Genomic DNA, 13989 nt, shown 5'->3' with positions numbered 1-13989 from the left:
CAATATCACAATAATCTTCCAATTTAGAACTACAAGTTAAAAAAAGAACTAACATAAATAAAATACACTTCAGCTAAATACTTCTAATTTATTTTCCAAAACCACGCGGAGCCGCAGGACTAAAGAGTCGCATGCGGCTCCGGAGCCGCAGGTTGCCGACCCCTGATCTAGACATTGGTGACTATCACTTCACATTACATTTGCTTTACAACATTAAACTCCGAGGATACAAACAGACGATTAGTAAACTACATTTCAGATTAGTGTTAGACAAATATGAAGGTGGTGGACGAATCATACTGCAGAACTCATACTGTCATAACATACTACACCCATTATGTTTTCAATGGCACTGAGATAAAACAACTGAATACCTTAAAAAAATGGTATTGCATTGTTAGATGAAACACAAACAATGTGCCGAATGATAGCAGTAGATATGCTTTCTGTAAAGTACTTTAAAAAAAATACAAAAAGCATTAAAAACTTTGCTAGAAAATCCAGTTAAAAAAGCCAAAACAAACCATGTTTTGATATCATAGTTATAAAAACTCACATTAAAATACAAAATGTCAAAAATGTTTTCTTTAAATGTCTGTGTTTCAACAAAAATTACTCAAAAAGAAGACACAGTCATCTGTTTGGAACTAGTTTAGGTGCAGATTAATATGCATTAGGTGCACTGCTGAATATATCCATCAGAAGGAAGATGTGCATTCGACTGACTGAGAATAAAACCAGTGTGTGTGCTCACCACAATAAAAGACTGTGTCAGGTTGTGTTTATAACAGTATTTGTCAAACAGCAACGGAGCTCGGTGGCACACAGAGGAATAATGGATCAAACAGATTAGGTTTTAGCTAAACAGTTCATTGATTATCTTTTCATGTACTTTCTTTGCAGCTAGATTGATTGAAGTGTCGCCTTTCTTGTCCTTCTGATGTTTCATCCACAGCTTGACAGCCTTACAAGACCGTCGTCATACCCCTAAAAAGTCCTTGTAATAAGACAGATGTGTGAATGCTAATGAGACAAGTCCCTTAAAGTGATTAGCAGCAGAGTCTGCAGTTTGATCCTGAATCCGTTTGATGCGCAGTGTTGGTTCTCTGATGAAAAAAAGGCCATCTATCCCCAGTGTGGCGTTACTATGGTGAGCGGCTCCCGGTTGTGTCCGTTGATGATCGGCCAGGGATTGAAGTAGGGGAAAACAGGCTCTTTGAATTTTGCATCATTGAATGTGAAGAGGTGGCTCATGTCTCCAGCATCATAAAACGACACTAGGCCACGACCGTAGTCCAGGTATATCCCCACTCTCTTCGGAGGTTTGGAGGGATATAATAAGTTCTCCTCTATGTCAGTGCAAGCTTCATACTCGCTGGTGCCGTTTCCGCTGTCCCTCAGCACCAGCGTCCAGAAACCATCATCCGGGCAAAGGCTGATCTCATCTTTCCTGTTGACGGAAGCTGTGGCCACACCCAGTCCCCACGCCGTCTTAGAGCCTACCTCGACCTCCCAGTAGTGTCTGCCTGAAGAGAAGGCTTCAGAGCCCAGGACAATGTTGTAGCGGGTGAAGCGCTCGGGGTTGTTGGGCAGGTTCGCTTGTAGTTTTCCTACCTGGACGCTGGTGCGACACGGGGAAACCCACAGACAAGGGTAGGCTGTGTCTGGGTCAAGGGTCACAGGTGTCACAGCTGGGAGGACATGAAAAACAGAGACAAACCAATGAAGGTGAAACATGTTTACAAGAACTGACACCACCCAAACTCCTCTGGAGTGACCTTCAGCAAGATACTGAATGCCAGCCTGCGCAATTAGTGTAAGACGAGCATCAGCTACATGGACGCAAATTAAATATAAATAACGTGGCTCCGATGTATCCAGAGATTAAATAAATTTCTGGAGAGCAGCCTGGTTTTACAGCAGTGATGTTTGAGGTCATCACAGACCCAAAGTAAGCATGTGTACGCTCGACTAACAAAGAGGTTAAATTCAGAGAACAAATGGAGTCACGCTTGAAACTCACTGCCAGTCAGAGCAGGCTGAAACGAGACTGAACAATGAGTTGAATCACAAATATGTCTTTTCTAGACGCAGCCAAATCTTTTTAAAGGAGTATTCCAACAAATTTTGATGTCACACCACTGTTTGTCATAAAAAGCATTAGTGAGTCTGTGAAATCAGTTGTATAAGGCCTTCTGTTGCTCTGCGGGGGCTTTGAAGTTGGATTTGTTGTATTAGGGCCTGTGGTTTTGGTTTTTGAAGGATACTAGAGGCTACAAGCGCTGCGTCAGTGTTTTTTCCAGACTAGGCAGTTAATGACTAATGAGCACTATTGTTCTCTTGACCTTGGTTTGCATGATGTGTGTTATCTTTATACCTGGCTGAAGAATTGAGCTCATTTTCCTCCAAATCCTGTACTGGAGAGGTCCCAGAAAGTCTCCAGATTGCAGGTCCACAGCCATCTCTGCAGGGCGCTCAAACAAGCTCTCTGCCCTGAGAGGGAGAGGGAAAGAAAGTCGTTTTAAAGATTATGAAACATCCAAAACTATATGCTTGTGAACTTGTATTTTATAGCATATTCGAAGTATTTAAGTAAGTACAAGTAACCTTCATTTAAGAAGAAACTAACGAAACCTTTACTCTCCACATTTGAAATGAAATTTGAAACTGAAAAAAATGTGTTTCTAGCTGGAACAATCACAACCTCTCATTCTGTTCGAAAACAACTCAAAACGGACGTGATTGCCTTGTGACTTTTGGACAAAAGTCATGATGAGATAAATGAGAAGATGGCCTAGATATTTGATTAGCTCTGACAGAACTTCTTGGATAAGATTACAGTAGTACTCACCCTCCAATAAAATCTTTGATCCCCTGAAACAGATAAAAACAGGCCTGTGATTACAAACATGGGACTTCCATTCATTCTTTATTCAGTATTCTTTTATATGTGCTCCAGTTATTAGCAAAGTATACTGAAAGATTATGAGAAATATGTAGCTCGTCCATAAATCCTTCTCCTCTGCCCCGTCTCTTCTTCTCTCACCTTGAGTTGCTCAGGATTTTCTTCTTCTCTAAGTTTGAGCCGAAGTTTATCGGCTGTAATCTCCAGTTGGCTGATCTGCTCCGTGGACTGAGTGAGCGCCTCCTCCAGCTGCTGAAGCTTCTCCTCCTTCTGCTTCTGCAGTTTTTCCTTTATGCGCTCCTCCTCCTCAACGAGGAACTCCCTCATACGGCCAAACTCTGCAGAGACCAGCTCCTCCAAATCTCCCGCTCGCTCCTGAAATGCAGCGAGGAATTTGGTCACAGAGAGCAAGAACTTTGCCAGTCAGTAGGTAAAGCACAGCTGATTTGTACAACTTTTTTTCTTTTTTAACCTCCTCTAACCTGGCGTCCACATATGTGGACATCCAATTTTGGGTTGTCTAGACCACAATACTACATTTTGCTCTACAAGGGCCTGATGTCTCTTACGAGGACATTATACTGCCACTGTTTTATCGAAATTTAAAACGAATGTCCCCATATGTGGATCTCTGGCCCTTGTAGACCAAAATCAGATAAAAAGATAACTCTTTGTTTTTTAATCGCGTCCCCCAAATAGCAAAAAGAAATTAAAAATGCATGCCATGAAAGAGTTCGGGTCTTAGGAGGTTAAAGCAATAGCACGACTCAAAAATGCCCCTTAAAGCTGACAGAAACCAAGTCTGTCTTCAAAATGCTTAACTGCTTTAGAGTTTGTATGATAACGATCTCTGAGTCTTTTTAAGCTCTTCCTGGGGTGGAAAAATACCGAGCTATGCTGTGACAAACGGTGGGGTTCAGTTTTATTTTGTCACAATTGAAATTTCTGTTACATACTGTTGTTTTAATAGGGTTTATTATTAGAGAGTTATTATTATTTAACAAGTATATTATTATTTTTTTTAACTGTTGCGTGTCAGTGAAAATGAGGACACACTTAATTCTCATTGACAGCAATGGTGTGACACTAAAACCGGAAGTGTCCTATTTTACTGTTATTATTGAATAAAAATACAGTTTTTTTTTCTTCTCTGGAAATATGACTACAATCTTATGTTCAACAGATTAAATCAACAACTTTAAACTGTGACCATTCAGACCAGAAGTGGTTCATTAAATAGGAAAAATCAGTATTTGTTATGAGGAGACGATACATTTTATGTCATATGTGGCACAAATTATTATATCTTACTGAGATATAAAAGTTTTTGCTAGCTAGCTAGCTAGCTAGATAGCTAGATAGATAGATAGATAGATAGATAGATAGATAGATAGATGTCTGTATTTTTAACACAGAGAAGAAAAATTGACAAACTTCCTCTGCTCAACCACATCCTGTCATACTGACAGAGAAAGGGAGAAGTGAAGAAAAAAAATCTGTGAATCTGCATGTAAACTGGGTCAAACAGACAGACAGGAAAATACACCCACTGACACATTTAAACACACAGATAGGAAAGGAAACGGTCTGTGATAACCTGGAGCAGAGCTAGACGAAGTTATCTGCCACGGCAGAAATGCTCCAGTGCATTCTCTAACACTACCCTCATATGTGTGTTTAACACACACACAGCGAGCGTTTCAGTGAACTTCTTCCTGTGCCTGTCGAAACTCTATCAGCTGAGTTCCCTCGCAAGCTGTGTGACATGAAGCAGTTAGGGCACATGCACAGCCTGTGAAAGAAGAGCGCATGACGAAGATAAACACAAAATGATGTGTATGAATGTTCATGAACCTCCCTTTTTAGTCCAGGATGAGCTCCTGATAATCATCACGTCTAAATAAAAGATGAGTAAGAACATGGTGTGTCAGCACCAGTCATTAGTACCACCAGTCATCCCTCTGTCTTGACAGGTAAAGGTGGAGGAATGCGTCAGAATGTTGCCTGGCCGCTAGAATTTCTGGTTATATTTAGAGGACAAACACACTGGAGTGTTTTTCTTTCACAGTGCTTCACAAAGAAACAGCCAGCACACACAGAGACGTGATACCTTAATGAGGAGGATCTTTTCATTGGTCTGTTTTTGGAAGAGTGTGGCCTCCTGTGTCTGCACCTGAACCCTCTCCAGAACCACAGACAGCTTACCCTGCAGGACAAACAGATAATCACATAAAAACGTTTGTTGAGAAGAGGTTATATAAACCAGATTACGCTTCAATCAACAGTTAATTTGATTTGTGCGTCAGTCCGAACAACGTCCCGTCTTTAATGGGAGTCATACATCCGCCAATCCTCAACTGAGCGCCCTGACCCCAAAAATCTAACAAAGCTGGAATTTAGCACTGCTTAAACATGTTAAGACACACAGAGAGGCCTCTCAGAGCGGGTCTCCAAACAACATGATGAAGGTCAGCTGCCAGGTTTGAAAGGTAGTAAAGCTCACACAGGCCTGCTGAATTCCTGTAATGCACAAAAATACCCAAAGGCTCCTGGGGCAGACAGGGAGTGTGCTCTTTAAAGCACAACTGCTACATATATGAAAAGCCTGCTTGCTACATTAGAGCAGTTGAGTTTTGTAGTAAAAAAGTAGTTTTGACTTGACTTATAGGAATACTTGTGAAACTTACAGTAATGTAGTACAATAAGAGGAGTGTCCAATAAGCATTGTAAAGTATGGCACTCCTTGAAACTCTGATTGCTTGTTTTATCTAGAAGCTCCAGCTGTTACACTATAGAGGAAAAAAAATACAGTAGAAAAATAAATCAAATTTGGTGATTATGTTGGTCAAATCTCAATACCATGTCTGTGTATGCCTGATTTAAGTTTTTGGAAGACCGGGAGCCTTAAAAACGAGCCAATAACAAAACAGTACCCTGTAGCTTTCAAAAGCCTCTGTAATGGGGATGACATTGTGGTTCTTGTGGTCTCGAGACATCCCGCACACTAGGCAGATGGGAAGCTGGTCATCCTCACAGTAGAGCTTCAGCTTCTCCTCGTGCTCCTCGCACATATCCAAACCCATTCCCAGGCGTGGCCAGTGCCCGATGGACGAGGCCACGCTGCTCATGCTGGAACCCCGCTCGCGGTCCTCGGGCATCTCCAGCGTACCTTCGTGGTCCCACACGCACATCCCCGCGGCCGCGTCCATGGCGCGGGCTCTGCGCACACTATCCACCACGTTGCACAGGAGCGAGTTGGGTCGCAGTTTCCGGGCGCACGACTTTCTACACTTCGGGCAACTCGAGAGTTCGTCCGCCTTAGCTTCCCAGCACTGGATGATGCACACCTGGCAGAAGTGGTGCCCGCACTCAAGGATCACGGGATCACGGAAGAGTTCCAAACACACCGGGCAGGTGAGCTCCGACTGTAGCTCTTCAAGCGCGCTGGCCTCCGCCATCATTTACTGCGCTCATACTTCTCAGAAGACACGTCTGTGGGAAACACTGTGACAGGGAAAGAAGACTAAACTGCTCTTCCGTTCACATTCAGAGAGGGAGTGGTCTGACGCTGACAGCAGTATGACTTTTTTCACGGAAGCGACCAAAGGCGTGTAGAAACACGCTCGGCTGGGCGTGATGAAGGGCTCCTTTAAAAGGGCGCAGTGTGTTTATGATTGCCCTGAGCGAAAGAGGGTTTCTTAGAAGGAAGAGAACAGTAACAAGAAAGGTCACGTTATTGCTGCGAGGAAATATACGCGGAATTTTTAAAAGGGGGTTGTACCAATTGTCTTACTTGTTGGTTTATAAGTTTTTAAATTATTAAACACTTACAGGAAATAAATCAGAAACGTGTGAGCGGAAACTTCTGTGTAGTAGGGTAAACGACACAAACAAAAAAGTGATTTCCCGTATTTTCCAAAAAACGATTGCCCGTATATAAACAGCTCTGAATAAGTTGTTGGCCTATAAACTCATACAAACATATGGCAAACCTATCTCTTTTTGAGCATATCAAGTCATTTTGAGACAGAAACATAATTCCTGTCATAAAGTAAAATCTGCAATTAGTGTTTGCCATAGTTGCTTTTATTTATCCTTTATTTATCCACCGAAAAAGTTTTTATTGACATTAAAAATGTAGGGTTTTTTAAAGGTCTTGCCAAGAAGGCAGCATAAATTGCAACAATTATGACATCATAGCTCTATAAAGATGTTTTAAGTGGCCAAAAGGGGCTGGATTCATTACAATGTAGCTACAATAACGCAGAAATACTTTTACTAATTTCTATATTTTATGTATAATCTCTTCTTAAATCCTATTGATCACAGTCTATTTACAAATATAAGTAAAGACATTAAACATGGAAACATACAGAAACATTAGAAATCAGATGATCGCTTTTTGGAACAACACCCATCTCAGACAGAATCAAAAGCATTTAAAGGCTTTTGAAGATTGAAACTAAGTTTTGAAGCATTGAAATGCATTTGAGTTTCCTTCTTCACATATACATCACAGGTTTTACCCTACATGTTTTCACAGTGACGGTGTAATCAAGTCCCATTCATGGCATTTATGGATTTGACTGCATTACACTGTAGAGGCGCAGCTACTTAATATAGACAGCACTGAATAAATGTGTGTTAATACTCATGTAAGAGAGCATTAGCGTACACGTATAAGGGCTCTTCAATTTGGCCTTTAATTGGGATTTAAATTAAACTTGTCTCCCCAGGTTATCCCCAAGAACACACACACACACACACACACACACACACACACACACACACACACACACACACACACACACACAGCCTTCCAGTCAGCAAAGCATGACACAGAGCAAGGAAGAAGGGAAGGGAAAGTAGCTGACACCAAGAAAAAAAAACACTCTTGCCAGCGTTCTTCAATTAAAATTATATCCCTGCCTGTCCATGGATTACACGCTAATACAAATAAAGTCTTATTAGTCTCAGTCAATTTTATACACTTTGCATGATTAATGTCAGGGTCATGTAGGTCATCCTGCCACCTGCTGTTGTTCCTCTGAGTGCTCAGTAGATGGCCCCGATGATCAGTCTACCAGGTGCATTTTTAAGATAAGGACTGATGCAGTATTTGCTCCTTTTCTCCTGGATTTTTTCCTCCAGACGCTAAATTTGAGACCAGCTTGTTGTAAACTGTATCCATTTCACAAATTAGTTATCAGAATATTTTGGGAGGGAGGCGATATAATAAATATTATAACAAGTTTTCCATTCTGGTGGTTTTCTCATGAATATTAAAAACATTTTCTCAACAAATGGTCTCATTTCTAAGATTATTTAGGGGTTTCTCAGAGAGGTGAGATTACGTCTAAACTTTTGTGTGCCCAAAAACTCAAACAGCTTGTGAGTCTTCTTCTTCTTTCCACTTCTCCCTTTAGGGGTCGCTACAGTAGATTATCTCACCCTGTCACTAGCATCCCCATCTGCTACAACAGTCCTCTGCATGCCCTCCTTTCTAATCCAGAGAAAATCTTAACATCTTTAAATCTGCCACCTGTCTTTTTGTTAGTCCCACAGTCTTCAAAGCATACATCATAGCACGTCTTCCTACCTTCTTGTAAATCCTCCCTTTCATTCTTTCTTCTATCATGCCACAAATCACACCTGAAGCCCACTCCACCCTACCTGCACTCCTTTCTTCACCTAGAGCATACCTCCACCTAGGCTCTCTTCCACCTGCTCCCTACACCCGTTGTCAAAGGAGACTCCAGACTTCATCTGTCAGCCTGTCCATCACCATCTTAAGTAGGAAGGTCAGTTCCCTGATGTAATGCCATCCCCACATTTCACTCCTACCTCACACCTCACCGCTGTCTCGCTGTCCTCATACATGTCCTACACCAGCCTCGCATACTTCTCTGCCACTCCTGACTTCCTCTTGCAGTCCCACAGTTCCGCTCTAAGCTCCCTGTCATGTGCTTTCTTTAGATCCACAAAGACACCGGTCCTTGTACTTGTATACTTCTCCATAAACACTGTGAAAGTAAATATGGCATTTATAGTTTTTGTTCTGCATTTGTGTGCGTTCTGTGTTAATTTTTCACTACACCGTAACATCCTGCATTTCTGTAGAAACAGATCAATCGTGGCTAGATGTAGAGGCAGTGTGTTTCACACATTTAAAATCCTATAAATCATAGAAAACTGAAACCAGTAAATATGACATTTTCCCAATGCCCACAAATGCTGTAGATAGTGAGAGAGTAATTCCATGAGGTTTGATGGCTGAATAATACCAAGTAATATGCGGTCAGGCTTACTAAAACCAGAGGTAATATGTATCCAATATGTATAATCTTAAATATGTATACATTTAGTCAGTTTCAGTTATTATGTAAATATATTTTCACCTGTGCAGTACTGTGAAAAATTAAATACGTCCTTACTACTGGAATTAAGTGGGTAAGAAGTAATTTAATTATTTCAATTTATTTATATAGCACCAAATCACACAAACAGTTGGCGACAGTGGGAAGAATCTAACTATCTATCTGCTATATCAAAAAGAAACGTTTTAAGACTAATCTTAAACGTAGAGAGGGGTCTGCCTCCTGAATACAAACTGGGAGCTGGCTCCACAGAAGAGGGCCAGGAAGCTGAAGGTTCTGCCTCCCATTCTACTTTTAAAGTGAAGTAGTCAGGCACTGCTAATCAAATGCAAGTATGACCGGCTCTATAAAAGCAGAGGTTTAGAGCATTCAGATGTTGGTTAACACAATGCCATAATCTTCCCAAGATTGGAAATTCCAGCAAATTCACTCCAAAAATTCGCAACAATGCAAAACTGCTGAAACCCCAAAAGCTCTCAGACTCTACAGGCCTCAGTTAGCATGTTAAATTTTAAAGGTCATGACCATTAGAAGAAGAATAAACAAGTTTGTCTTGTTTGGAAGGACTATCAGGAGAAAGCCTCTTTGCTCTAAAAGAACATGGAAGCACCCATTATTGTGATGACTGGGCCGTGCAATAAAACAATGATCCCAAGCATAGCAGCAAATCTACAACAGAATGGCAGAAAAACAAAACCATCAAGATATTGCAATGTCCCAGAGAAATTTCAGACCTTAAATTGATGTCCATGATTAAACAGATGGACACAAGCCGTCTTCTTTGCAACCAACGCTGTAAAGAAGAGTGAACCACAATTCCTCCAGTGATGTGAGATACTGATAAAGTCATACAGAAAACCATTACTACAACACAGAACCAGTAGCTTGTAGAAAACAAACTTTCCTTTCACACATAAGTATCAGGATGTGTTTCATTTAGATGTGTGAAAAATATCTAATCTGTAGTTTTCTGCTGTGATCATGGTTTCTTTCATATTTTTTGCTTTTTCTGCATTCTGACAATCCCTAAATGTAGTGAATCATAATTTGTTTGATTAAAAACTGACTAAAATGGAGAATTTCCCCAAATTGAGCACATAACAAAATAAAGAAGCCACATACTGCTAGTAAACATTTGCTATTTTGGCAATTGAGAAATCGGGGAAGCTCTGCGAGGAGCTTTTTTTGTCTTTCAGAATCCTACTGGTTCTGACATCGAGCGGAGTTTTGATGACAGAAGGAAAAACTGCATTACACCGAAACCAATGAGACAGAAAGAGAAACAGAAATATTTGACAGCATGTGATTACATAAATACATAATTTGTCAAATGACTGTCAATAAACACCTGATGCTGCATTAAACATGTGCTGGAGCTGGTTTAGGACAGTGGTAACAGAAACGAGTGTTTGATTTTCATTATGAAAAGCATCGCATGTCACACCGCTCTGCCTTAAACGAGACACACATCTCAAAGTTTTCCATGATGTTTCTCTTTTTTAGGTACAAAGTATAATAAGGGAGATTCTCCTGGCTATTAAAAATTCTGGACTAAGTGTACTCAAGATAAAAAATCAACTTGTACGAGACAACAAACAGGGAAGGCAATGTCTGTTCCTGTGACTTTACCACACGTTTTTTGCTCTTTTTAAAACTAATATCATCAGTGCATGTTGTGTGTCATCAGACTGACATAGTGTGACAAATAAAATCCCAGGATTTGTAGAACTCAAGGTGTTCCTACAAGTGTGTAGGTCCAAATTTATCCATTTACCTTGACGAAATTTCCAAATGATTAAAATTTGAAAAGAATCCAAGATTTTTTTTAAAAATCTGTGACGCAAACTTGATTCTCAGAAGGGAGCCTGACTGCTCGTTAGCAGGGGAAGTTTGATTGTAAACGTCGATGTGGGTGGGTAAGAACTGTTACCACGCTCTTGGTATAAATGAGGAAACCTCAGCGTTAGATTGCAGATGCAGAACTAACAAACAACAACTGTGGATTATTTTACTCTGGGGATTCGTCTGCTTACTAGAATCTGTTTCTGATCTACAGCTGACCTGCTCATCTGTTACAGAAGATGTCTCAAAGGAATTTGCTCCAACCCTCCATCAGAGCTCTGTTTCTACTTCTTCTTTGTAGCCTGGTTGTTGGCGAGATCGGCAAGGACTTCTCCCACTGCCCTAATTTCTTCTATAATAAAACTCCCCCACAGGGTGTCAGCGCACCAGGATATCAGCCAATATGCCAGCGCTATAGAAACCAGTACCACTTTGCCAGCCTGTATGATCGTCAGCGTCGAGTGCCTTTGTTCTCTGCGTACAGACTGAGTCCTGCTGATGGCAAACGACCCAAATCCGTTTGGATGTATGAACCGCAGGTAAGAAGGAGCAGACACTTATTTTATAGTGTTGTGTTCATTGTTTGTTTTTTTCCGGTGAAAAATAGAGATTATACGTAAAAAACACATGTATGAAAAACACAGTCACATATATGTTTTCTTTTGTGAACCCATGAAGAAAGAGACATTTGCATCTTCAAATGAGGTCATGTTTAAAGCTATGTGACTGTTTAAGTCAAACAGAAGCAGCAAACTCTTTTAAAGTTTCTAAACATGGTCATGTCCTTTTTCCTCCGTCTGTCAGTTGGCATTTTCCGGTGCCAGCCCAGATATGAAGCATTTTGAAACCCCTGTCGACCAGAATGTGATTGAAAGCCAGGCGGTGCTTGATGACTACAGGAACTCCAGCTTTACCAAGGGTCATCTCAATCCCAGCTTGCACCAGAAGACCCTCGACAACCGGAAAGCCACCTTTACCCTGACAAACATTGTCCCCCAAAAAGAGGGCTCCAACTCTGGACCCTGGAGCAAACTGGAGAATGACGTGTTGAGAGATTTCAAGATGTTCTGCAACGGGACCATGTACGTGATCACCGGGGCCATGCCATACAAATCTGGGGACCACTGGATTAATAACAGGGTGTCTGTTCCTGAATACATGTGGTCTGCCTACTGCTGCCCATCATTCAAATCTGATCTCCCTAATAATGTGAAGCGGTTTTTCCCCACGTGTGCTGCAGTTGGAAGAAACGACCCGAACAGCGGTGAGGAGATTGTGCCGGTTAATAAGAATGCGAAGCCCAGCGTGCGGGGCTATGATGTGAGGAGGATGCCGTTAGAGAACCTGGAGGGTATCCTGGCAAAAAGACTGGCCATGCCCATCAGTCTGTTTGATAACCGCTGTCAGGCATAAAAGCCTTTAGCTTGACCGGACTCTGATAAACTCGCTGCAGTTTTAATTATCGAGCTTCTGCTTGATTATTGAGGACATGATGGACTGAAATAGTTTTTTCCCCCTGATTGACTTTGTAAAAATGTAATTTCCCCTCCTGCTAAGGTCATTTCACTCACATTTGTGATTTTAATGTTTATTCTCCAATAGATTCAAAAGCCAAACACAGAGAGTAGCAAGCGCTCAGTTCTTTTAAATAAAACTGCACTGGTTTTAACATGAGTCAGTTATTGATTACATATTACAAATGTACATTTGAGCTGGAACACTATCAATAAATACTAAGTCTATACAAATGTCTGATTTCATTTTTTCCTCTTTACAAAAATGACTTAGTGAATTTCAGCATTAAATCATAGAAAACATTTTAGGGGCAGACAAGCTTTCTGGGTCACTTTTTTTCAGAGGTTTGCCACTGACGTTACCCAGTTCAACATTTAATGATGATTGTGTCAAACTAAAGAAAAATAGTTGAAATGAGGAATTTCTCATGAATTATTTGACCACATAAAGAAAATAAATAAACCGCAGACTTGCTGTGAACTGACAGTTGCTAAATAAAGGTCGAAATATGGTATGGTGAGTTTTTATATGTTCAGAAAATTTGGTTCCCACAAGAGAGCGAGTTTCAGTGACACAAAGAACACGGTTCTCAGGCAAACCAGTGTTTACTGAGACAAGAAGAAAAACAAAGATCAAAGCAAATGGATATGGTTTAAATAGTGGTTACCCATAGATAGCATCACAGCATTTGTGCTTGGTGTGTTATTTCCAATCTTTCCAATCTCAAGAAGCCCTAATTTTTATAGAAAACTTGATATAAAGCTGGAGACAGACTCTCTGAAGGAAAATGCTGCAACACCACAAGCGCCCCTTCTTTCTTCTGGCCATTTCTTAATTTATCAGCAAGCAGGAACTGTACTGTCACTTGGTAAAAAGCTACAGGAAGTGAATTTATTATCTAACAACATTTATTTTCTAATAAATGAGGTCGTACTCTGGTTCAGATGGGCCGATGATGAAACTTAAATGTCTGAACCGCAAATAAGATGTGATTGGGTTCTTTTTTACTTGTTGTCTTTCCTGTTCCTGCAGAAAATGGCTCGCTGGAGCTGATCTGGTAGTCGTTCCACATTCATGCACCACTCACCCTTACTCTGCAAACAAACTGACCTTCTGACAGATGGACAGCTTTTTTATGCCTTCTTTAAAAAGACAAAGACTTAATACTTATAGAGACAGTGAAAACATATCTGGATACAGACTCTTTGTAGGAAAATGCTACAACACCGCAACTCCTGCATGGCTCTTCCAGCCACTGAAAACATGGTGCTAAATGGGATGCACATTTCACGTGTTGCATTGTGAACTGTTGCATTGTGCACCACATCTAGCTATACTCGATGTGCACAA

At 40.9% G+C, this 13989-nt stretch overlaps 2 protein-coding genes across 2 annotated transcripts; one reads left to right on the top strand and one right to left on the bottom strand.

The window, feature by feature from the left end:
- Window positions 1–925: 925 nt before the first annotated feature.
- LOC146638896 (zinc-binding protein A33-like) lies at window positions 926–6381 on the bottom strand. Its single transcript, XM_085371502.1, has 6 exons — window positions 5839–6381; window positions 5016–5111; window positions 3047–3280; window positions 2852–2874; window positions 2378–2493; window positions 926–1691 (listed from the first exon to the last, which is right to left on the bottom strand). The coding sequence occupies exons 1-6, from the start codon at window positions 6364–6366 to the stop codon at window positions 1126–1128; spliced, it is 1563 nt and encodes a 520-aa protein (XP_085227628.1). The 5' UTR covers window positions 6367–6381; the 3' UTR covers window positions 926–1125.
- Window positions 6382–11363: 4982 nt separating this feature from the next.
- On the top strand, window positions 11364–12537 carry LOC146638895 (endonuclease domain-containing 1 protein-like). The gene is made up of 2 exons (XM_085371496.1): window positions 11364–11663; window positions 11929–12537. The coding sequence occupies exons 1-2, from the start codon at window positions 11364–11366 to the stop codon at window positions 12535–12537; spliced, it is 909 nt and encodes a 302-aa protein (XP_085227622.1).
- The last annotated feature ends 1452 nt before the right edge of the window (window positions 12538–13989 follow it).

This window comes from Diplotaxodon limnothrissa, linkage group LG2 (assembly GCF_057381915.1).
Source record: "Diplotaxodon limnothrissa isolate DT_005_m linkage group LG2, D_limnothrissa_male_GT1.1, whole genome shotgun sequence".
NCBI lineage: Eukaryota > Metazoa > Chordata > Actinopteri > Cichliformes > Cichlidae > Diplotaxodon > Diplotaxodon limnothrissa.
Note: the sequence above shows the minus strand (reverse complement) of the source record. Positions and strands in the feature narration are given on the sequence as shown.

Coding starts and splice junctions, on each gene's coding strand:
- LOC146638895 (XM_085371496.1), top strand. CDS start 11,364: ATGTCTCAAAGGAATTTGCTCCAACCCTCCATCAGAGCTCTGTTTCTA. Junction 11,664..11,928: donor TTTGGATGTATGAACCGCAG/GTAAGAAGGAGC, acceptor TCCGTCTGTCAG/TTGGCATTTTCCGGTGCCAG.
- LOC146638896 (XM_085371502.1), bottom strand. CDS start 6,366: ATGATGGCGGAGGCCAGCGCGCTTGAAGAGCTACAGTCGGAGCTCACC. Junction 3,281..5,015: donor AAAAGATCCTCCTCATTAAG/GTATCACGTCTC, acceptor GCTGCATTTCAG/GAGCGAGCGGGAGATTTGGA. Junction 1,692..2,377: donor GAGCTCAATTCTTCAGCCAG/GTATAAAGATAA, acceptor ATGTCCTCCCAG/CTGTGACACCTGTGACCCTT.